The sequence below is a fragment of the Callospermophilus lateralis genome, chromosome 8, assembly GCF_048772815.1.
Source record: "Callospermophilus lateralis isolate mCalLat2 chromosome 8, mCalLat2.hap1, whole genome shotgun sequence".
Taxonomy (NCBI): Eukaryota; Metazoa; Chordata; class Mammalia; order Rodentia; family Sciuridae; genus Callospermophilus; species Callospermophilus lateralis.
The window spans coordinates 59,826,188-59,849,856 of NC_135312.1; the positions used below are offsets into that span (position 1 = coordinate 59,826,188).

Here is a 23,669-nt window from a genome sequence, read left to right on the forward strand (position 1 = left end):
TCCCACTTACTGATGCAGTGACCCTTGGCAAGGTGTTTAAGCAACTTTAAAAACTCAGTTTTCTCATCTATAGTGTGAGGTGCAAGATCAATCTTGAAAATCTAATAGCATTTCTATGTACCAACCAAAAATAAAACATTATATCATTTATAATAGGATATCAAGTATCTAGGAATAAATGTTAACAAAAGGTGTGTAATTTCTGGAGAAGGTTGGTACTATGACTGGCTTTATGAAAAAATCCTGAAGACTCTTCTGACAAAGAATTAAAAATAAAAGGAAAATTTACCAAGAGGCCAGATAGGAGATCAATGAACAGCAATAGCATTGCTATATATAAGCCAAAAAAAAAAAAAAAAAAAAAAAGTTCCACTAAATGTAACTAAAAAGACAAAACTACTTAAAATAGCATTTAAAAAGTCATGTTCCTTGGATTAAATCTTAACAAAAACTAAGTAGTACTTTACAAGGAAACACAAAGCACTTAATTGAAACATAGTTACGAAGCATTAAATAAATGAAGATATATGCCATGTTCATGAATAAGAATATTTAATATAAAAAAGATACCAATTATCTCACAAAGGGACCTCTCAATTCATTTTATTTACAACCAGAAACCCAAAGGATAAGCTAGTTTTGATATATTTAAGAAAGAACAAAGGGCCAAAATTCTGATAAAGAATGTTAGGTGGGAAGAATGACTTATCCTACCTATATACCAAGATTTATTATAAACCTACAGTCTTTAAAGCAGTGTAGCACATAAATATATTAGAAAGTCAGGAAACAGACCCACACATGATATAAAATAAATAATAAATCTAATATAAAACAGATAGTCAGCCAGATTGGTGGAAGCAGAAGAACCACTTGTCTCATAGAGCTGTACAAAATCATGACTCAGATGGCAACAGAGGAATTTCCACCACACCTTACACATACACAGATATTGACTTCAGACAGATCAAAATTTAAATGTCATAAGTAAACTTTTTACAATTCTTTGTGGAATATAGGTAGATATTTTTATGATATTGGGAAGGGAAAGAATCTCTCAAAGTAGAAACAAAAAAGAGCTAACTCAGGAAAGTTTGATAAATATGATTATATTAAAATTAAATTTATATTCACTGAAACAGACCAGAAAACAGGAAAGTCACAAATTGGAAAAAGATATCTGCAATACATATAACCAAAAATAATAAAGAATATATAAAGAACTCTTACAGATCCAGAAGAAAGACAGATCCCAACCAAAAAAAAAAAAAAAAATGAGAAAGAGACATGAATAGGAATTTCACAGACATAGAAACTATATGGTCAACACACATGTGAAGAAATATTCATTTCTATTAGTGACCAGGGAAAGCATGTTAAGACCAAACCACTTTATATCAAGTATTGGAGGGTAAATGGATCTAGAAGAGGTTCCTTACTAGTGGGAGTATAAACTGAACACCAGAATTTGGCATTGCCTTGGTGGATGACTAATTATTTGCCTAACCATTTAACTCCTGGATTCTTACCCAAGAGAAACTTTCATATATACACCAAAGGACTTGTGCAATAATGTTCATAGCCAGTGAACAATGTTCAACAGCAAAACTATGGAAACAAGTCAAATGCCCATCCACAGGATAGCATAACTTATGATATACTTACTTGATGAATACTAGTGAGCCTCAAATCAGATGAATTACAGTTACATTACACATAAAGTATGGATGGATCTTAGCAGTCTACTAGTGAATAAAAAGAAAAATAAATCCCATCAGAGTTGAAGCCAACTCTATTTTTGCAAGTTAAAAAAACTAAAAATACATTTTATAGTCATATATTAAACTATATTAAGAAATTCAAGAAAATGAGAAACAAGTTTCAGGGTGATGGAAGGCCCCAAAACAGGATAGATAAAGAGCACATAAGCAAATGTTATCAAGTTTTAATCCTCTTGTTGAATGGTGGGTTCATGGATGTGGAAATAATAAAAAGAAAATGAGAACAAGAGGAAGGTCTTTGAGAACAAGATTTATATTCTTAAGCATTTTGGTGCACCCATGGTATCTTGGATATCCTACAACAGTGAAAAAAAATCTAGCAGATTTCTAATTCTTTCAAACCCAGCAATCATTTGAGAATTGAAACATAATAAGATAGCCTGATGTGAAATAAGCATTTCTTTGCCAATTTGCCAAAGTGGGATTTAGAAGCTATTCATTCTAATCAAGAGCCAGGAGCTCTGCCCTTATAGTAGTTCATCACCATCTCAGAAGACAATACCTTAAAACTCTCAGGTGGCTTTTAAAAATTGTCTCTCAGAATGAATTCACAGTAATATTAGGAAGTAGTCCTTTGGAAACCAACATATTCTATTTGATAACTCATGTGGGGAAATAAAGATACTTTGAAAAAGTATAAATTTAGAGGAGATTTTCTGAAGTTTTTCAGCTTTGATAAATTTTAGTTTCCTTTCTTGCTAGTGTCAATGGATAAGGAAAATCTGTGATGTTGCATTGAGGCTCTGAGCCACTAGGGATAAAAATGAGACTGAACTCAAATACCCTGTCTCTGGACCACCAGGTGTCTGTGCTCACAATCCTGATCCCATCCCTCACCTAATGGGCAACATAAATGTGAGAATTTGTATTTGAAAGTAAAACTGACTATGCAATGTTTGTTTTTATTACTGCTCTGATAAAGTGTAAATTTCCCCCATTTTCACAATCAACTGCTCTAAAAGACAAATGACTCAGGGAAACTTTCCAAGAAGATGTTGCCTACCACCTAGATACTTCCAAAAATATTCTTTAAGAAAGAGGAAGCTGTTCATTAAGATATACAGTTATTAAATTTGGAATAGAACCATCTTTTGACCCAGTTATCCCATTCCTCGGTATATACCCAAAGGATTTTAAATCAGCATACTACAGTGACACAGCCACATAAATGTTTATAGCAGCTCAATTCTTAATGGTAAAGCTATGGAACCAACCTAGGTGCCCTTCAATGATGAATAGATAAAGAAAATGTGGTGTATACATACAATGAAATATGTATGTGTATTCCATTGTATGTATACACCAATGTATACATACAATTGTATGCATACAATTGTGTGTTTTATTTCTCAATAAAAAGACAGTTTTATTTCTCAATAAACAATGTACCCCTTGGGGGGGGGTGAGCACCCACAGATTCACTTCTAATAGAATGAAATCTGCAAGACTAAAATGCTTTCCTTAATCCAGCATCTTACCATGTTAAATATTAAAGTGAGTCATTAACTAAGCTAAAGAATTTCTGTTCTTCCTGTACCACAGACTTTTGTCATTGTACACTGTATTCTATGTTACAATAGAATGTTACTCCAGGCATGGAGGTACACACCTATAATTCTAGCAACTCACAGGCTGAGGCAGGAGGATTCCAAGTTTGAGGCCTGCCTGTTCAATGTGGCAGACCTGAGCAACTTACTGAGAACCTATGTCAATAAAAATAAAAATCTATAAGGGTTTAGGGACATAGCTCAGTGGTAAAGCACACCTCTCTTTACTCTCCAGTGAGAAAAAAAAGTTTAAAAAAGAAAAATATTATTGGAATTTTACCTGTTTCCAAAATACAAACTGTCCTAAAAAACTCGAGAAGCAGTACCTGTGTTTACAGATAATGACTTATAGCTGATCATGTTTCGTTCTTCACTAGATACTTATAATACAACAAAAACTTTACGTGGCCCTTGTGTTAATGGTAGAGTGGGTCCATACCTAAAGTGCACTTCCCCCACCGTTATTTTGAGAGACTCTTGGAAGAAGGCATTGTCAGAGAGGCAGTTTAGGAGCAGTAAATGCTAAGGTTGGAAATGGTGTTGCTTTATGACAAAGGGAAAGAGACTTTTACCATTAGCAGAGAAGGAAGTGCCTACAGATCTTTAACTGCTGGAAGTATTGGTTCCTACAAATGTGCCTTCATGTCCTGACTCATATCTGCCTGATTAGGATGATTCTTCCCCCGACTCAGAGATCTGGATTCAGCTAAGTTCTCTGCCCATGTATGGTGCTCTCTTAAGGACCTCAGGATCTGAGGTGGAGGAGCTCTCAGAGGTTTCCAATTTCACCATGGAGGATATTAACAACAAGAACATTAGGTAACCACTTTGTTTATTTGTATTTTTAAAGATTGCATTAAACTAGCTGGGGATGTCACTCAGTGGTAGAGTTCTTGCCTAGCATCTGGAGATAGTGGGTTTGATCCACAGAACTGCAGGGAAAAAAGAAGAGTATTTATTAATTGTATTAAAATATTTAAGCTACTGTCTATAACTTCTTCAAACAATACATTGTTTCTGGCCCCGTTTTAATAACAAAATTCAACTTCCCCAGCTTGTCATTATGGCTTATTCTTTGGAGTCTTCTTTTGGCCTTTATAGATACTCGGCTATATTTGAGACAGATGGTCATGTGGTTACTGACAGCTTCCACTTCTCTGTCTCTGACATGGACCACAACCGTCTGGACAATCAGATATTTACCGTCACAATCACTCCTGCCAAGAGTCCACCTCCAGTCATCGCTTTCGCCGACCTCATCACGGTAAACAGTTCTCAGATCAATGAACAGTGAATGCTGTGGGGAGCTGGAGTCCTGGGTGATGTAAATAGAGGGTTTCTGCCTGAGTAGGTTGCCATGTTTTTCCCCCAAATAAAATAGGCAGCAATGTCAAGAAATGCATGGTTTTCAATCATGAGTTTTTCAAAAAGTATGAAAATAATTATATCCAAAAGTTCAAATCATTCTATTCACAAGTCAGTCAACAAATGTTTATGTGCTCAATATTGTTATAATTGGGAGTAAAACTGAAGTAGAATGCATCTTAGAGGAGTTCACAATCTAATGTTGGTAGTAACTAAAACACAGGCAGTACCTCCAGTCACTCCTTAGATCTAGCGAATATTTATCACTGTAAACAATATTAACAGATCCTTGGAGGAAGAGGGGCAATACAATGAGCCTTCATCACTGACATTATCCAATTATCCAAACATAAGTTCAAATACCAGCTCTGTTACTTACTAGCGGAGTGATGTTGGACCTAGTACTTAATGGTTCTTAGCCTCAGTTTCTTCATCTTTAAAATATTACTCTTCTGGCTGGGCACCATGGGGAACACCTGTAATTCCAGCAACTTGGGAGACTGAGGCAAAAAGATCACAGTTTGAGGTTAGCCTGGCAACTTAGCGAGACTCTGACTCAAAAATAAAGATAAAAAAGGCTGGGGGTGTAGCTCAATAGTAGAGCACCCCTGGGTTCAATCTCCAGTATTATGCACATATACACAAAAATATTACCATTCCTACACATAAAGGATTTCTCTGATAATTAGTAAGATAGTATGGATCACCCTTAGCACAGACCTGGTTGGTACATGGTAGGGCTTTTATGAAAGTAAATTTGTTTTCCTCCTTCCACTTTAAGTACATATCATAATGTTAAAAGCTCGGGAGTTTTTCTAGTTTTGTCCAGCAACTGAAAATTCACAAGACTCTGAATGGTTTCTAGATGGTTTTCCCATTTTTCCATTTCCACACCTTGGGGAAATCGCTTGGACCCTCCCTCTTCCCTGAGTCCCATATTTTAATTTATAGATCTTCCTACAGTTAGCCAAGAGTTGTTCAAAGTGGAATGGCTTGACCGTTTCCAGTAGGTCAGCAAAAAGCACCAGGCTTATGTTGCAGAGTTAGCATATAAAATAGAGCCCTAAAGGAAAAAGGTAGTTTGAGCAACTGCTTATACTTATACTGATTTATTTTCTTTCTTGACATTAAGATAAGCATTAGCTTTCAGATATGATGAACCCTTTCTTCCCACACACCTATAAATATATACAATGTAAGGAAATAAATGGCACTTTTATTCTGGATGGTAACACCTATAGGACAGTCACCCTCATGGAGCCCCAGGGAGGACTGGATCTATCATTCTCTGGCTGTGGACTTTTGAATGTTGATGCTGTAAGAAGGCAGCCATCCTGTTGTGCAGCTGCACTGAGGAGGGTGATTGGAATGGGCCAGAGCTGCTTTATAACCAGATCCATCATTGAATGAAGTGCAACTTTGAAGGGAGACGTGGAAGTCATCGTGTCTGAGTGTATCTTTGAAAGGCGCTGAAAGATTGCCTGGCTTCAGCAGCATGCACATTCCTCATCTCGTCTGTAGAGGATCTGCCTCCTCTCAGAAGTGGAATTGGTGCTGGAAGGTCACCCCAGGCAGCACTTTTCAATTCAGTTCTTTTTTTATTGCAGTTATGTGCAACTGTCCAAGGACTCTGCATTCTCTCTTCCTTAGGTTGATGAGGGAGGGAGAGCCCCACTCTCCTTTCACCATTTCTTTGCAACTGATGATCATGAGAACCTCCAGGGAGATGCCATCATTAAGCTAAGCGCGTTGCCCAAATATGGCTGCATTGAGAACAGAGGAACAGGTAATAGTAGTAGCTTTGCTGTAGATCTTTGTTGAAGATCTGGAAAGAAAGGTGTGTGGAGGGAGAACTTGTAATCCCATTCAACCTGATGATGGAGAACTAATGAGAAATGGAAACATTTCAATGAGATAAAAGGATGGAAGGTTTCATTCATTCAACAAAAATTTACCAAGCATTTTCTGTGGACAGGGCATTTAAAAGCATTAGGGAAACACCAGTAAACAAAACAAAAGAAAACCCTTACCTTCAAAGTGCTTTAGATTCTAGTGGAGGAAGACAAAATAATAATAATTATGAGAAAATTGAGTAAGATGTTAGAAGGTGAAAATGCTGTGGATAATATAGGTCAGGCAGAGGAATTTGGAATGCTAGCCATGAGGGCAGAGGGTGTTTTGGATAACTTTCAGAACTAAGTGTCAAAGAGAAAAAAATTTCTCTCTTTATTATGAGGCAGCTGCAGTTTAGCTGACCATAGTGTATGTAGCATCTCTTCCTATGGTTATGACATGAATTGAAATGCGTGCTCTCTATCTCTGACCCTCTTCAACATCCCTCCCACTCCACCATCTGCCCTTGGACCCACTGGTGTTAATCACAGAGAAGGAGAAGCAAAAAGACATGTACTGTCCACAAGCCCCCTGAGACCTACCATGACTGGCAGTTGAGACAGCTCATGGCAGGTTGCTGTATGGCTGCCTCAGCAATGAGATTCCTGAGCACTGGTGCTTGGCTTTAATTGACGTGTAGCTAGTAGCTCCCACAGAGAGACCACTGACTGCAGGTGTCTGTGGTCAGCATGGTGCCTGGGATTTGAGCCTGGCGACTGGAAACTCATTTAAACTAGTCATGTTTTCCTATCCGAACTCTTGGAACTCTTTCCTATCTTGCCTTTCAGTGTGTGCACTCAGATTTGCTTATCACTGAATTAGGTTTGTTTTAACAAATGTTTGTGTTAGATACGATGGATGTACAGCTGAATAACATAGACCCTGCCTTGAGAGGAAGACAGGTACGAAGATCAATCAATTATGATAAATGACAAATGCCTGCTAGGGAAAGGAGCAAAGCTCTAAGAGAATATGTAAAACAAAGCCGTTGCTTTTGCCTTGGAAGCTAGTAAAGCCAGAGGAAGTAGCATTTGAGCTGGAACTTGAAGGATTCATGGGAGTCACTATGGGCAGAAGGACAATGGCATTTCTTGCAATGGAAAGATCATGCACATAGTGGGAAATCATGAAGGGATGTTGCCCCCGCCCCAATCATGTGTTGTTTTTTTTTTCTTATGAAGCCTTTGTAACACTGTTTTATATTTATCTGAAATACATGATGGAGCATAAGCATGCTATGTAGGGGGGGTAAGTAGCTCACTGGCCCAAAAGTTAAAATTCTAACAAAACTCAGCGCCTTTAGAAAGTAGTTCTCAAACCTCCCTCACCTGGAGGGCAACAACCTTAAAGGTCCTATTGTAGGGTGTTGGTGTAGCCTGTGAATTTGCATTTTTCTCTAGCTAAGAGGTGATGTCATGGCTGCTGGCCCAGGGGACATACTTAGAGGAGAAGCACTTCTCTGCAGTTTCATGGGTATGAACCTGAAATTAAGGAAAAAGGCATTCAGAGGAACAAAATCATCATCCCAGGTTATATCAGCTAAGGACCCTTCTCTCTGTTTTATGGGGGCAGGGGGACTTTTGCCTCTGTTTGGAATTGAGAGTCTCTCTCTCTCTCTCTCTCTCTCTCTCTCTCTCTCTCTCACACACACACACACACACACACACACACATTTATATCTATCTATCTATATATATAAAACTAGCTACCTAAATTCAGAACCCAGCTGATCAGAAGAACATATTTTAAAAAACTGTTAGAAGAAGGAGCTTTGACTTCTTACCAAAAAGAAGGGGAGAGACAGAATGACTGTCGTGTTAGGTATGAAATTTAACAGCATGTTCCCTTAGTACTGCCACAAACAGGACAGGACTCACCTCAGTACCTCTGCATTAGTAGGTGTCCGTCATGATAGCCTGAATGCATCAATAACTATTTAATTTGCACATAGTAGATTCTGTTTGAGAAGGCAGGGAAGCACATTGATAAGAATTATTTATGTCAAAAAAAGTGCAGTTTTAAAAAGTGTAAGGATTGGTGCTTAAAACTTCAGCAACCTATTCACCTGTTACATAGTTAGTTCTCCAATTATTAAAAATATGGCTTTATTAGATTGTGTATATTTATGGAGCATCATTTGCTTTACTTAAGCTATTTTTTTTTGTTGGTTGTTCAAAACATTACATAGTTCTTGATATATCATATTTCACACTTTGATTCAAGTGGGTTATGAACTCCCATTTTTACCCCGTATACAAATTGCAGAATCACATCAGTTACACTTCTATTGATTTATATATTGCCATACTAGGGTCTGTTGTATTCTGTTGCCTTTCCTATCCTTTACTATCCCCCTCCCCTCCCCTCCCCTCCCCTCTTCTCTCTCTACCCCCTCTACTGCAGTTCATATCTCCCCCTTGTATTATTTTTCCCTTTCCCCTCGCTATCTCTTGTATGTAATTTTGTATAACCCTGAGGGTCTCCTTCCATTTCCATGCAATTTCCCTTCTCCCTCCCTTTCCCTCCCACCTCTCGTCCCTGTTTAATGTTAATCTTCTTCTCATGCTCTTCGTCCCTACTCAGTTCTTAGTTACTCTCCTTATATCAAAGAAGACATTTGGCATTTGTTTTTTTAGGGATTGGCTGGCTTCACTTAGCATAATCTGCTCTAATGCCATCCATTTCCCTCCAAATTCTATGATTTTGTCATTTCTTAATGCAGAGTAATACTCCATTGTGTATAAATGCCACATTTTTTTTATCCATTCGTCTATTGAAGGGCATCTAGGTTGGTTCCACAGTCTTGCTATTGTGAATTGTGCTGCTATGAACATCGATGTAGCAGTGTCCCTGTAGCATGCTCTATTTAGGTCTTTAGGGAATAGACCGAGAAGGGGAATAGCTGGGTCAAATGGTGGTTCCATTCCCAGCTTTCCAAGAAATCTCCATACTGCTTTCCAGATTGGCTGCACCAATTTGCAGTCCCACCAACAATGAACAAGTGTACCCTTTTCCCCACATCCTCGCCAGCACTTGTTGTTGTTTGACTTCATAATGGCTGCCAATCTTACTGGAGTGAGATGGTATCTTAGGGTGGTTTTGATTTGCATTTCTCTGACTGCTAGGGATGGTGAGCATTTTTTCATGTACTTGTTGATTGATTGTATGTCCTCCTCCGAGAAGTGTTTGTTCATGTCTTTGGCCCATTTGTTGATTGGGTTATTTGTTATCTTGTTGTCTAATTTTTTGAGTTCTTTGTATACTCTGGATATTAGGGCTCTATCTGAAGTGTGAGGAGTAAAGATTTGTTCCCAGGATGTAGGCTCCCTATTTACCTCTCTTATTGTTTCTTTTGCTGAGAAAAAACTTTTTAGTTTGAGTAAGTCCCATTTGTTGATTCTAGTTATTAACTGTTGTGCTATGGGTGTCCTATTGAGGAATTTGGAGCCCGACCCCACAGTATATAGATCGTAGCCGACTTTTTCTTCTATCAGATGCCGTGTCTCTGATTTGATATCAAGCTCCTTGATCCATTTTGAGTTAACTTTTGTGCATGGCGAGAGAAAGGAATTCAGTTTCATTTTGTTGCATATGGATTTCCAGTTTTCCCAGCACCATTTGTTGAAGATGCTATCCTTCCTCCATTGCATGCTTTTAGCCCCTTTATCAAATATAAGATAGTTGTAGTTTGTGGATTGGTTTCTGTGTCCTCTATTGTGTACCATTGGTCCACCCGCCTGTTTTGGTACCAGTACCATGCTGTTTTTGTTACTATTGCTCTGTAGTATAGTTTGAAGTCTGGTATCGCTATACCGCCTGATTCACCCTTCCTGCTTAGCATTGTTTTTGCTATTCTGGGTCTTTTATTTTTCCATATGAATTTCATGATTGCTTTCTCTATTTCTCTAAGAAATGCCATTGGGATTTTGATTGGCATTGCATTAAACCTATAGAGAACTTTTGGTAATATCGTCATTTTGATGATGTTAGTTCTGCCTATCCATGAACAGGGTATATTTTTCCATCTTCTAAGATCTTCTTCTATTTCTCTCTTTAGGGTTCTGTAGTTTTCATTGTATAAGTCTTTCACCTCTTTTGTTAGGTTGATTCCTAAGTATTTTATTTTTTGGGGGGATATTGTGAATGGAGTGGTTGTCCTCATTTCCATTTCAGAGGATTTGTCGCTGATATACAGGAATGCCTTTGATTTATACGTGTTGATTTTATATCCTGCCACTTTGCTGAATTCATTTATTAGCTCTAATAGTTTCTTTGTAGACCCTTTTGGGTCTGCTAGGTATAGAATCATGTCATCTGCAAATAGTGATAATTTAAGTTCTTCTTTTCCTATTTTTATGCCTTTAATTTCTTTCGTCTGTCTAATTGCTCTGGCCAGTGTTTCGAGAACTATGTTGAACAGAAGTGGTGAGAGAGGGCATCCCTGTCTTGTTCCAGATTTTAGAGGGAATGCCTTCAATTTTTCTCCATTCAGAATGATGCTAGCCTGAGACTTAGCATAGATTGCTTTTACAATGTTGAGGTAAGTTCCTGTTATCCCTAGTTTTTCTAGCGTTTTGAACATAAAGGGATGCTGTACTTTGTCGAATGCTTTTTCTGCATCTATCGAGATGATCATATGGTTCTTATTTTTAAGTCTATTGATGTGGTGAATAACATTAATTGATTTCCGTATATTGAACCAGCCTTGCATCCCAGGGATGAATCCTACTTGATCATGGTGCACAATTTTTTTGATATGTTTTTGAATCCGATTTGCCAGAATTTTATTGAGGATTTTTGCATCTAGGTTCATTAGAGATATTGGTCTGTAGTTTTCTTTCTTTGAAGTGTCTTTGTCTGGTTTAGGAATCAGGGTGATGTTGGCCTCGTAGAGTGAATTTGGAAGTTCTCCCTCTTTTTCTATTTCCTGAAATAGCTTGAAAAGTATTGGTATTAGTTCCTCTTTAAAGGTTTTGTAAAACTCTGCTGTATACCCATCCGGTCCTGGGCTTTTCTTAGTTGGTAGTCTTTTGATGGTTTCTTCTATTTCCTCAATTGATATTGGTCTGTTTAGGTTGTCTATATCCTCCTGCCTTAATCTGGGCAGGTCATATGACTTAAGAAATTTATCGATGCCTTCACTATCTTCTATTTTATTGGAGTATAAGGATTCAAAATAGTTTCTGATTATCTTCTGTATTTCTGAAGTGTCTGTTGTGATATTGCCTTTTTCATCCCGTATGCTAGTAATTTGACTTCTCTCTCCTCTTCGTTAGCATGGCTAAGGGTCTGTCGATTTTATTTATTTTTTCAAAGAACCAACTTTTAGTTTTGTCAATCTTTTCAATTGTTTCTTTTGTTTCGATTTCATTAATTTCAGCTCTGATTTTAATAATTTCTTGCCTTCTACTTCTTTTGCTGTTGTTTTGCTCTTCTTTTTCTAGGATTTTGAGATGGAGTATGAGATCATTTATTTGTTGGTTTTTTCTTTTTTTAAGGAATGAACTCCAAGCAATGAATTTTCCTCTTAGAACTGCTTTTAATGTGTCCCATAGATTCCGATATGTTGTGTCTGTGCTTTCATTTATCTCTAAGAATTTTTTAATTTCCTCCTTGATGTCTTCTATAACCCATTGATCATTTAGTAACCAATTGTACATTCTCCAAGTGATGCATGTTTTTTCCTTCCTTCTTTTATCGTTGATTTTCAGTTTCATTCCATTATGATCAGATAAGATGCATGGTATTATCTCCACTCCTTTATATTGTCTAAGAGTTGCCCTGTGACATAATATATGATCTATTTTTGAGAAGGATCCATGTGCTGCTGAGAAAAAAGTGTGACTGCTTGATGTTGGGTGGTATATTCTATATATATCAATTAAGTCTAGGTTATTAATTGGGTTATTGAGTTCTATAGTTTCCTTATTCAACTTTTGTTTGGAAGATCTGTCTAGTGGTGAGAGAGGTGTGTTGAAGTCTCCCATGATTATTGTATGTTGGTCTATTAGACTCTTAAACTTGAGAAGAGTCTGTTTGATGAACATAGCTGCACCATTGTTTGGGGCATATATATTTATGATAGTTATGTCTTGTTGGTGTATGGTTCCCTTGAGCAGTATGTAGTGTCCCTCTTTATCCCTTTTGATTAACTTTGGCTTGAAATCTATTTTATTTGATATGAGTATGGACACTCCTGCTTGTTTCCGAAGTCCATATGAGTGATATGATTTTTCCCAACCTTTCACCTTCAGTCTATGTATGTCTTTTCCTATCAAATGCGTCTCCTGTAGGCAGCATATTGTTGGGTCTTGTTTTGTGATCCATTCTACTAGCCTGTGTCTCTTGATTGGTGAGTTTAAGCCATTAACATTTAGGGTTATTATTGAGATATGGGTTGTTCTTCCAGCCATATTTGTTTATTTATGTTACTAAACATGGTTTGTTTTCCTTTTTGATTATTTTTCCCCCCTTTACTGTCCTACCTCCCACTGTTGGTTTTCATTGTTATTTTCCATTTCCTCTTCCTGTAATGTTTTGCCGAGGATGTTTTGAAGACTTGGTTTTCTAGCTGCAAATTCTTTTAACTTTTGTTTATCGTGGAAGGTTTTAATTTCATCTTCCATCCTGAAGCTTAATTTCGCTGGATACATGATTCTTGGTTGGAACCCATTTTCTTTCAGTTTTTGAAATATGTTATTCCAGGATCTTCTAGCTTTCAGAGTCTGTGTTGAAAGATCAGCTGTTATCCTGATTGGTTTACCCCTAAATGTAATCTGCTTCCTTTCTCTTGTAGCTTTTAAAATTCTCTCCTTATTCTGTATGTTGGGCATCTTCATTATAATGTGTCTAGGTGTGGATCTCTTATGATTTTGCACATTCGGCGTCCTGTATGCTTCTAGGATTTGGGATTCTGCTTCATTCTTCAAGTCTGGGAAGTTTTCTCGTATTATTTCATTGAATAGGTGGCTCATTCCTTTGGTTTGGACCTCTATACCTTCCTGTATCCCAATGACTCTTAAGTTTGGTCTCTTTATATTATCCCATATTTCTTGGATATTCTGCTCATGGTTTCTTAACAGTTTTGCTGAGCTGTCTATGTTCTTTTCAAGTTGAAATACTTTGTCTTCATTGTCTGATGTTCTATCTTCTAAGTGTTCTACTCTGCTGGTAGTATTCTCAATTGAGTTTTTAAGTTGGTTTATTGCTTCCTGCATTTCTAGGATTTCTGTTTGTTTGTTTTTTATTACCTCTATCTCCCTGTATAGTTGATCTTTTGCTTCTTGGATTTGTTTATGTAATACATTGTCCAAGTGGTCGAAGTGATCTTTCATTGTCTGATTTTGCTGTCTAATGTCTTCCTTGAGACTCCAGATCATCTGCAGCATGTATATCCTGAATTCTTTATCTGACATTCCATCTGCTGCAGCTATTACCTCTTCTAAAGTTGAGTTGACCTGCATTGCTTGTGGTCCTTTCTTTCCTTGTCTTTTCATATTGCTCGTGTTTCTTTCTGCTTGGTGAAACTGTTGTGTTTTTGAAAATTTCCTCCTATATATTTATATTGCTCTTGTATAGTTGAAAAGTCTCCCTTGCAGGGGCGGGCGGCAGCTCTGCTCCTCCTCCAATTGGGGTGATCTGTCTACCACGCTGGCGGGCCGCTGGGACTGTTCTGCCGGTCGGTCGCAGGTCTGCCTACCTTGGAGGCGCAGGCAGCGGCTCTGCTCTGCCCTTCCTCCAATTGGTGTGACGTGTCTACCACGTCCGTGAACCCCTGGGCCTGTTCTGCCAGTTACTCGCGGATCTGACTACCTTGCAGGCGCGGGCGGCGGCTCTGTTCTGCCCCTACTCCAATTGGGGTGTCATGACTACCATGCCTGCGGGTCGCTGGGCCTGTTCCAGGCGCGGGAGGCGGCTCTGCTCTGCCCCTTCTCCAATTGGGGTGACGTGATACCACGCCGGCGGGTCGCTGGGCCTGTTCCGGGCGTGGGCGGCAGCTCTGCTCTACCCCTACTCCAATTGGGGTGACGTAACTACCATGCCGGCGGGCCTCTGGGCCTGTTCCAGGCGCAGGCAGCGGCTCTGCTCTGCCCCTACTTCAGTTAGGGTGACGTGTCTGCCACGTCCGCAAACCCCTGGGCCTGTTCTGCCGGTCAGTCGCATATCTGACTACCTTGCAGGCGCGGGCGGCGGCTCTGCTCTGCCCCTTCTCCAATTGGGTTGTCGTGACTACCACGCCGGCAGGTCGCTGGGCCTGTTCTGGGCGCGGGCTGCGGCTCTGCTCTGCCCCTCCCCCAAGTGGTGTGACGTGTCTACCACGCCGGTAGGCCGCTGGGCCTGTTCCGCCAGTCTGTCACAGGCCTGCCTATCATGCGGGCTCGGGTGGAGGATCTGCTCTGCCCCTACTCCAATTGGGGTGTCGTGACTACTACGCCGGCAGGTCGCTGGACCTGTTCTGGGCGCGGGTGGCGGCTCTGCTCTGTCCCTGCTCCAATTGGGTTGAAGTGACTACGACGCTGTCGGGCCGCTGGGCCTGCTCTGACCGCGAGCGAAGGCTCTGCTCTGCCCCTACTCCAATTGGGGTGACGGGTGGCGTATCTACCACACCAGCAGGCCGCTGGGCCTGATCCGCCGGTAGGTCGTAGGTCTGCCTACCTTGCGGGCTCAGGAGGTGGCTCTGCTCTGCCCCTCCTCCAATTGGTGTGACATGTCTACCACACCAGTAGACCGCTGGGCCTGTTCCGCCGGTCGGTCGCAAGTCTGTCTACCTTGCAGGCTCGGGTGGCGGCTCTGCTCTGCCCCTACTCCAAATGGGGTGATGTGGCTGCCACGCCGGCGGGCCGCTGGGCCTGATGCGGGCTCGGGGAGCGGCTCTGCTCTGCTCTGCCCCTCCCCCAAGTGGTGTGATGTGTCTACCACGCCGGCAGGCCGCTGGGGCTGTTCTGCCAGTCTGTCACAGGCCTGCCTACCTTGCGGGCGCGGGTGGAGGATCTGCTTTGCCCCTACTCCAATTGGGGTGTCTTGACTACTACGCCGGCAGGTCGCTGGACCTGTTCTGGGCGCAGGTGGCGGCTCTGCTCTGTCCCTGCTCCAATTGGGTTGACGTGACTACGACGCTGTCGGGCCGCTGGGCCTGCTCCGACCGTGGGCGAAGGCTCTGCTCTGCCCCTACTCCAATTGGGATGATGGGTGACGTGTCTACCACACCAGCAGGCCGCTGGGCCTGATCCGCCGGTCGGACACGGGTCTGCCTACCTTGCGGACTCGGGAGGCAGCTCTGCTCTGCCCCTCCTCCAATTTGTGTGACGTGTCTACCACACTAGTAGCCCGCTGGGCCTGTTCCGCCGGTCGGTCGCAAGTCTGTCTACCTTGCAGGCTCGGGCGGCGGCTCTGCTCTGCCCCTACTCCAAATGGAGTGATGTGACTGCCACGCTGGCGGGCCGCTGGGCCTGATCCGGGCTCGGGGAGCGGCTCTGCTCTGCCCCTCCCCCAAGTGGTGTGACGTGTCTACCACGCCGGCAGGCCGCTGGGGCTGTTCTGCCAGTCTGTCACAGGCCTGCCTACCTTGCGGACACGGGTGGAGGATCTGCTTTCCCCTTACTCCAATTGGGGTTTCTTGACAACCACGCCGGCAGGTCACTGGACCTGTTCCGGGCACGGGCGGCGGCTCTGTTCGGCCCCTGCTCTAGCCGGGGCGACGCGACACCACGCCAGCAGGTCGCTGGGCCTGTTCCTTACTTAGCTATTTTTGACCTGAATAAAGAAGATACATTTTCTTGATTTACAGTGATCAATGGAAAGAGAAAGTAAAAATTGGAAGCTATTTTAGCAGTTCTCTCTGGAAATCCTGAATTGTATGTCCTAGTCACTGGTCACTTAGATCTCTCTATTTTTCTGATGAATCAGTTGGAAGGGTAAATAAAATTCACATATTGAAGGGAAAAATGTCTCAAATTCTTCTTTCAAATCATTTTTTAAAAAACTTTTCATTCTAGTCTTTTTGTCCAGATGCCAATGAAGATGGCACTGCCTATAATTCAGAAAGTTAATGGCCTTTTAATTTGTGATCTGATATTTGCAAAGAATCATGGAGAAGGGAAGGAAAAGCTTTCCTGCTTTCACATCTGCCAACTACACTTTTCTTTGTTGATATATATCCAGGAAATTGTTTGAAGTCACAAGGGTTTCTTTTTTCTCCTTTCTCCAGAAGAAAATTGTGGTAACAATTTAAAATCAATCAATTAGATGGGCTCAGGTTATGGTCAAGTAAAAGACAAGATATTCATCATTTAGACATTTCTTATTCTTCCGTTTGGCCTTTTAACATGTTTGGGTTGGGATGAGAAGAAGAGGAAACTGGAGCTAGCACTTTCTGTGGAGTTCTGAATGGTAACCGGGCATCTCAACACCTGAATAGCATCTATGTCAGTCAGCTTTCCATTGCTGTAAGAACATCTGAGATAAATCAAGAAAGACAAGGTTTATTTTGATTCATGGTCACTTAGTCCCTTTGTTCTGAGGTCTGTGGTGAAGCATTGCATCATGGCTGGGAGCATGTGTCGGAGCAAAGCTGCTCATCTCATGGCTGGGATGCAAAAGAGAGAGAGGATGGGGCTGGGATGCCAATTCCCCTTCTAGAGTACTCTCCCAGTGATGGGAAGACCACTCACTAGGCTCCACCTCTTAAAGCCTCCACCACCTCCAGTAGCACAGTCTGGGAACCAAGTCTTTAATACATGAGCCTTTTGTAAATGTTTACCCAAACCATAGTAGCCTCTGAGCTCTGAATGGGACCAAGCATCTCGGTGCCTGAATTGTACCTGAATGTCATGATACATAACCTGAGCATCTCAATAGTACTGGTATATTCTCCCACAGGTTGGGATCTGGCATGCAAAGGTTTCATTAAGAAACGGAGGGGTCAAACATACTGGAGCAGAGGTGCCTTGAATAAAAAAGTTAAATATAGTTAACTGTTATATATCCAGAGAGAGAGAGAGAGAGAGAGAATGTTCTTCTTGCAGGATAAACCAGATCAAGTGGTTTTGAAATGGGCTAGGGTTTAAGGTAGAACCTTGGCTATTGTATTGTTACATAACACAAGACGCATGAAAGATTCCTAACAAAATGACCACTGATTCTGTGCTATATAAAATGAAAACACTCTTGAGTGCTTTCACATATATCATCTCATTTGGTTACCTGTGGAGTCAGCAGGGCAGGTATATCCATTTATAGATGAGAAATAGAGAAACTGGAATCATCCCAAGCCTCCTAATTCCTGGTCTTGTGTTTGCCCACTCTCCTAGCTTTGTCCTCAAGCATGTTTTCATCTTGTGTTGAAAAGAACGTCTCATTTTCTAGTTGAGTCTAGTAAGCAGCAATCAATGAATCAAGGTGAAAGTCTTCTCTTGATGTTGATGCAGGTGATCGTTTTGGCCCTGGAGCTACCAGTGACCTAGAGGCATCATTCCCTATTCAAGATGTCCTAGAAAACTACATTTACTACTTTCAGAGTGTTCATGAAAGCATCGAGCCAACACATGACATTTTTAGTTTTTATGTGAGTGATGGAGCCAGTCGCTCGGAAATTCACAGCATCAACATCACCATTGAGGTAACGACTTCGGAATTTGGAAAAGTCGAGGCTTTGTCCACCCAGTATCTTACCACTAGATTTCTTTTGATGGACTCAAAAGCAAAAGATTGGATTTGACTTTGAATTTTAAAACATAACCCTGACCTTCAGCAAGCTTATGGAATTAAGGTTGGCATTTAGGGAAGGTCTGAGTTGGAAATCTGAATTTCTATTTCAGGATAAAATTTATTCGTCCTGTATGAAAACAGTTTGTGAGAGTTAGAGAAGCCTTGTCAGTCCCACTTTAGATGAAAACCAACATATGCCTCATTTTCTGTGAAATATAGGCCTTCATATGTGTTTGATTCTGCATGCACACTTGCCTTTTCTTATATTTTAATGCATTTATTCATTCCATTGCAACATCAAAGAAACATGATCCTGGATTCTGTATTCATGTTTTCATTTGAGCAACTACAGTCTTGTCCTACCACCCCAGGAACAGAGAGAAAAGATAAATCTGAATGGATTACCCTGTGCCTTGGGAATATAAACCAAATGACACCTTTAGAATCTTAAGGGACAGTAGTGGATGGGGGTTGAGAAATAGCATGAGAAAGTCACAGTCAAATATGGTGTCTTTCTATGGCTACTGTGATGTGCTTAGAGTTTTTAAACATGATTCTGAGTTCAAATAGTAATGATTTGAATAGTAAATCTCTTGATCCCCCAAATATATTTGCGCTTCTCAAAACATATGACCATAGTTTTGATCTAGAAGAAATGCTTATTATAACTATGGGAAATATTTTGGAAGTTTTTTTGTAGAATGCTTCTTTTCGAAGGGTCATGTTGTTTATGTGGCTTTCTCTTTTGTCTCTTCAAACTAATCATTTTGATTAGGAGGTGAAGATGGTAACACTTTAAATGCTATTTTAATAGTGAAAGTTTCTGCAACAGTGATACTTTCTCTGAATAATGTGCTTTTTCTTTCTTCTGAAACCAATGTCTGTGTGAGACTGAATATTTTATGCTTTAATCAGAGGAAGAACGATGAGCCTCCCAGGATGACCTTGCGGCCCCTTGGAGTACGGCTGAGCTCTGGAGTGGTGATAAGTAATTCTTCTCTGAGCCTGCAAGACCTGGACACCCCAGATAATGAGCTGATTTTTGTATTGACAAAAAAGCCTGACCATGGTAGGACACAAACTGCTGTAGAAAGCTTCTTAATTGAGGTGCCTGATGGGTTATTAAAATAAGCACATAGATTTCAGGTGGTTATTCCTTTGCCTTTCCTATATATAGCCCATTATTTGCATAAAGTATAATCAGATTCACAGCTAACTAATATTCTTTGGAGTCAGGATAGATATTGATTGTTTAAAAAGCCTGAATCCTAGGTAATTGGTATCTATAACATTTAATTTCAGCTATTTTCTTGCTTTCGTGTGTAACTTCAAGCAGAACAGCTTTCAACATTTGCATCTCGTCTTTCAGAGCAGGCATGGATAGATAATCTCAAGCCATCTCTGGTAGCTTCTTAGCATGCTAGATTTCTCTATGAGCTTCTTCCCTTTCCAGAGAGAGCACTTTTCCTGATTTAAACTAGGTGGAGAAAGTACTGTGGGGATTTTCTACTCACCTATTTCTGAGCTCCATCACCCAGGTGTTAGCTAAAGATCTGGAGCCGGAGTGGTGTGTCTCAATCTATGTAACACCTACTGGCCTTTCAAAGATGAAATTGTTGCTGTTGATGGGAGGTTGACAGAAGAGGCTGTTGGCCTTAGCATTTTAGCTTGCTTTCATTCACTGTCACTTTCACTAATGAAGCACTTTAACTGTCCCATTGGGGTACATGACCCTTGAAAACAGAAAAATAAGCCTCAATATAAAGATGCTTAGTGTCTTTCTGAATTTAAGAGGAATTTAAAACATATTCCCATCTCCCATTCCACATGCCCTAATAGAAAGAGAGTGAAGACTGCTATTTTCTCTTTGCAGAAGTGAAAAATAAAGTTTAGATAATGAAGTGAGTTTGAATTCAGGAGGGAGATGTGATTCCTAAGCTGCTATATTGCACCATCCATTTGTGTCTCTTTAGGAGATTTTTTTAAACCAGGAAAAGAGCAACTTTGTCTTTGTAGATGAGGCCAGAGGTCAGCCCATGCTTACTTGTAAAATGTGAAATTGTTGCCACCAAGAGTGTCTGAGGGGCCTGGTATTCTATCCAGGCTCATACTGGTTGGCATAAGTGGAAAATGTTTTGGTGCCATATATATCCATTTATCCCTTCCTTCCTTCCTTCCTTCCTTCCTTCCTTCCTTCCTTCCCTCCCTTCCCTCCCTCCCTCCCTTCCTTCCTTGCTTCCCTCCCTTCCCTCCCTCCCTCCCTTCCTTCCTTCCCTCCCTTCCCTCCCTCCCTCCCTCCCTTCCTTCCTTCCTTCCTTCCTACCTTCCTTCCTTCGTATTGGGAATTGAACTTTGGGCCCCTGAACCACTGAGTCACATCCCGGGCCCTATTTTTTGTATTTTATTTAGAGACAGGATCTCACTGAGTTGTTTAGTGCCTCGATTTTGCTGGCTTTGAACTCGCAATCCTCCTGCCTCAGCCTCCTGAGCTGCTGGGATTAGAGGCATGCACCACCATGCACAGCTTGGTACCATATATATTCAACCATTGCTTCTTTGTCTTTTTTTTAAATTTCCTTCCTCAGGTCATCTACTCCGGAGACTTATTGCTTCTGAGCCTCTAGAGAATGGGACAGTTTTAGCCCATGGTTCCTCCTTCACCTACCAGGATGTCCTGGCTGGGCTGATTGGGTACATGCCTAGTAACTCTGGTATAGCAGTGGATGAGTTCCGTTTCTCGCTCACTGATGGCCTCCATGTGGACACAGGGAGGATGGAGGTCTACATAGAACTGCCCACAAGTGATACTCCCCGATTGGCTGTGAACCGAGGCCTACAGCTCTCAGCAGGTACCACAGAAGAAGAGGAGAGATGGCCTTGCTTCTTCTATCCTCATTTCTTTTTTGGCCAGTGTCCAGTACCTCTTTTCATGTTGGTGCTGTGGGTGGATCTGAAACTAGCTATTCAATACTTGGGGAGACTAGGATTTTGGAGAACTGTTGTTTTTAGGGATTCTGAGAATTATGTATGATAGATGTGAGCCTCTGAAATTCCTTGGACCAGATGTCTCTGTAAATTTAAGGAAAATTTGCAGAGAATTTATAGTATTTTCAGTGTCCTCAAAAAATCTTAATTTATCCAACTACTCCCAGGCCCAGGTTTCCTGTAGTATTACTTCTGTTCAGCCAACCTCATGGAAAGCAATAGCAAAAGATATCTAGCAAATTTCAAAATACTTATTTTTTAAAAAAGTCATGGAGGGATAGTTTGGGGAAGGAGGGATCATGTATTAAAATGGACTATGCAAATAATAGAGAATCATTCAATATGATTTCCAGTATCTAACTTTCACAGTTTTGCCCTGTGTTAGCAACACTGAAGGACCTGCAACTATTATTAGTCTTAGACTCTGCAGTAGGAAATTAAGAAACGAGGGAGTGAGCCTTTTGCTAGCCTTTCTGCATCATGCTAGGAGTGTGTTGTCTATTCTTAGTTTCACATGTAGTTTATATTGAAAAACATATGGTATGATAGTATTTAAAACTTTGAGCATTCCCAGAAGCCCTGCATATCAAGTCTAGGATTCAACTTAACCCTTATTATAAGCTAGCCTATTACTGTTTCATGGATGCTGATAGAAGACACGAGATTCCTCCATCAGAAACAAAGTACTTTGTCCCTCACAGTACCACAGGCAGCATGGATGTCAGCAGGTTTGCACTGGATTCCTCTACCCTTCAAGTCCCATGGGGGTGATGCAGATGGCCCACATGGATGCCTTCACTTGCAGTGTGGTATATTACTGGAGAGGAACTTTGAGCTTGGAGAACTTTCCACATCATAGCAAGAAAGTCTGACCTTTGCTCCAGAGGAAGATAGTACCTCATCCCTCAAGGTTCCTTGCTGAGAGATGGTCTGAGTAAAGTGGTCAGGGCTGGGCATTGAAGGTGTCATCCAGTAAGATCATTAGCAATATTCAGGGTTTATGGTGCACTGCAGCTTCAAACTCTAGGAATCGTGACACATGATAACAAGTATCTACTTTTCTAGAATTTACTATTTTAAACATAAGAAAATGGCAGAACAGGGAAGCAAAAGGGCAAGACCTTGAGAAGAAGCGTTTTCCAGTAGGGAGTGCTTTGCCTCCAGCCCTAATACCTGTACAGCAGGTCTCCTGGCTCCTGATACTCAGTTTATCCTCTTATTCAGAAGCACTGATTTTGACAATTCCATCTGAGACAACAACATCTCAGATATTTTTTTTCCCTCAAAACAGTAACTCAATTAAATCCAAGCAGATTTCATCATAGATCTAAAGGTTATTTGCATCACAGAACTAGGAGTTATTACATAAATCCAGGTACTAACTGATTGGCCACTGGGTAGAATGAGTCTCGGGAAAGTAAAAATAGATAAGAAGAGCAAAGGAGCTCAGATCTAAGTTCAAGAGACTATTTCATTTAGGGTGATTAAATTATTCATTTGGAAACTGAGAAGGGGAAGTACCTGGTGCAGAGGCCTCCAAAAATGTATGATAATTTAGCCTCTAGTCTCCTGAAATCATTTTTGACATGCCATTTGAAAGAAACGATAGAGAATGACCTCCTTTTTTCCATTCATTTTCAGGATCTGTGGTCCGCATCACAGAACAGCACCTGAAAGTGACAGACACTGACTCAGATGAGCGTCAGGTTATGTACATCATGAAGGAAGATCCCGGTGCAGGGCGCCTGCAGAAGGTTAAGCATGACAGCCTGGAGCAAGTCTCTGTGAAAGGTCCCATCCGAAGTTTCACCCAGGCAGATATTAACCAAGGTCAGCCAGTTCTCTTTGCCTACCCAGGCTTCCCTGACTCTGCTCACAGTAGGAAAGTTGAGAGTTAAAGCCTGGTAGCCTGTGGCAGTAAACCATGCCTGCATTGTTTTGAATAAAAGCTGAGTTACAGCTTCTTTTTTTCTCTTGGTCTCCATTTTTTGTTGTTGTTGCTGTTGTCAAAAGGAAAAAAAGAGAGACAGAAGAGGAAGAAGAAGAGTTATCTTTCTTGGCAAAAAAATGTGCATGCTTTGACATAACATTAATTAAACTGAAAGCAATTATGGAGGAGAAAAAGTCATTTTGACTTGTTATGATGCTAAAAAGTGTGTGTGAGAGAGGAAAAGAAAAAAGAAGTGAGTTGGGATGAATTAAGGTGAAAATTATGCCTGCCTTAGGTGAGCAATTTATATCTCTTTTCAGCTCCCCAAAGAGCACAAGTTAATGAACTAAGCAAAATAGAAGGGCATAAATCGGAACTGCCTGGAGGAAATTACACGGCTCATCCCTCCTTCAGGAAATGCTGATGTAATGTGAAGGCATAAATGTTAAATGCTACGTAGTT

General features: G+C 40.8%; 1 protein-coding gene across 1 annotated transcript in view; it reads left to right on the top strand.

The window, feature by feature from the left end:
• Positions 1-23,669, top strand: part of Fras1 (Fraser extracellular matrix complex subunit 1) — a 424,900-nt gene that overhangs the window by 318,615 nt on the left and 82,616 nt on the right. Inside the window, exons 39-45 of the mRNA XM_076864881.2 lie at positions 3,999-4,147; positions 4,430-4,592; positions 6,344-6,479; positions 18,013-18,203; positions 19,208-19,361; positions 20,878-21,141; positions 22,919-23,107. Of these exons, the coding sequence (XP_076720996.2) occupies positions 3,999-4,147; positions 4,430-4,592; positions 6,344-6,479; positions 18,013-18,203; positions 19,208-19,361; positions 20,878-21,141; positions 22,919-23,107 (1,246 nt within the window). The remainder of the gene's footprint in view (positions 1-3,998; positions 4,148-4,429; positions 4,593-6,343; positions 6,480-18,012; positions 18,204-19,207; positions 19,362-20,877; positions 21,142-22,918; positions 23,108-23,669) is intronic.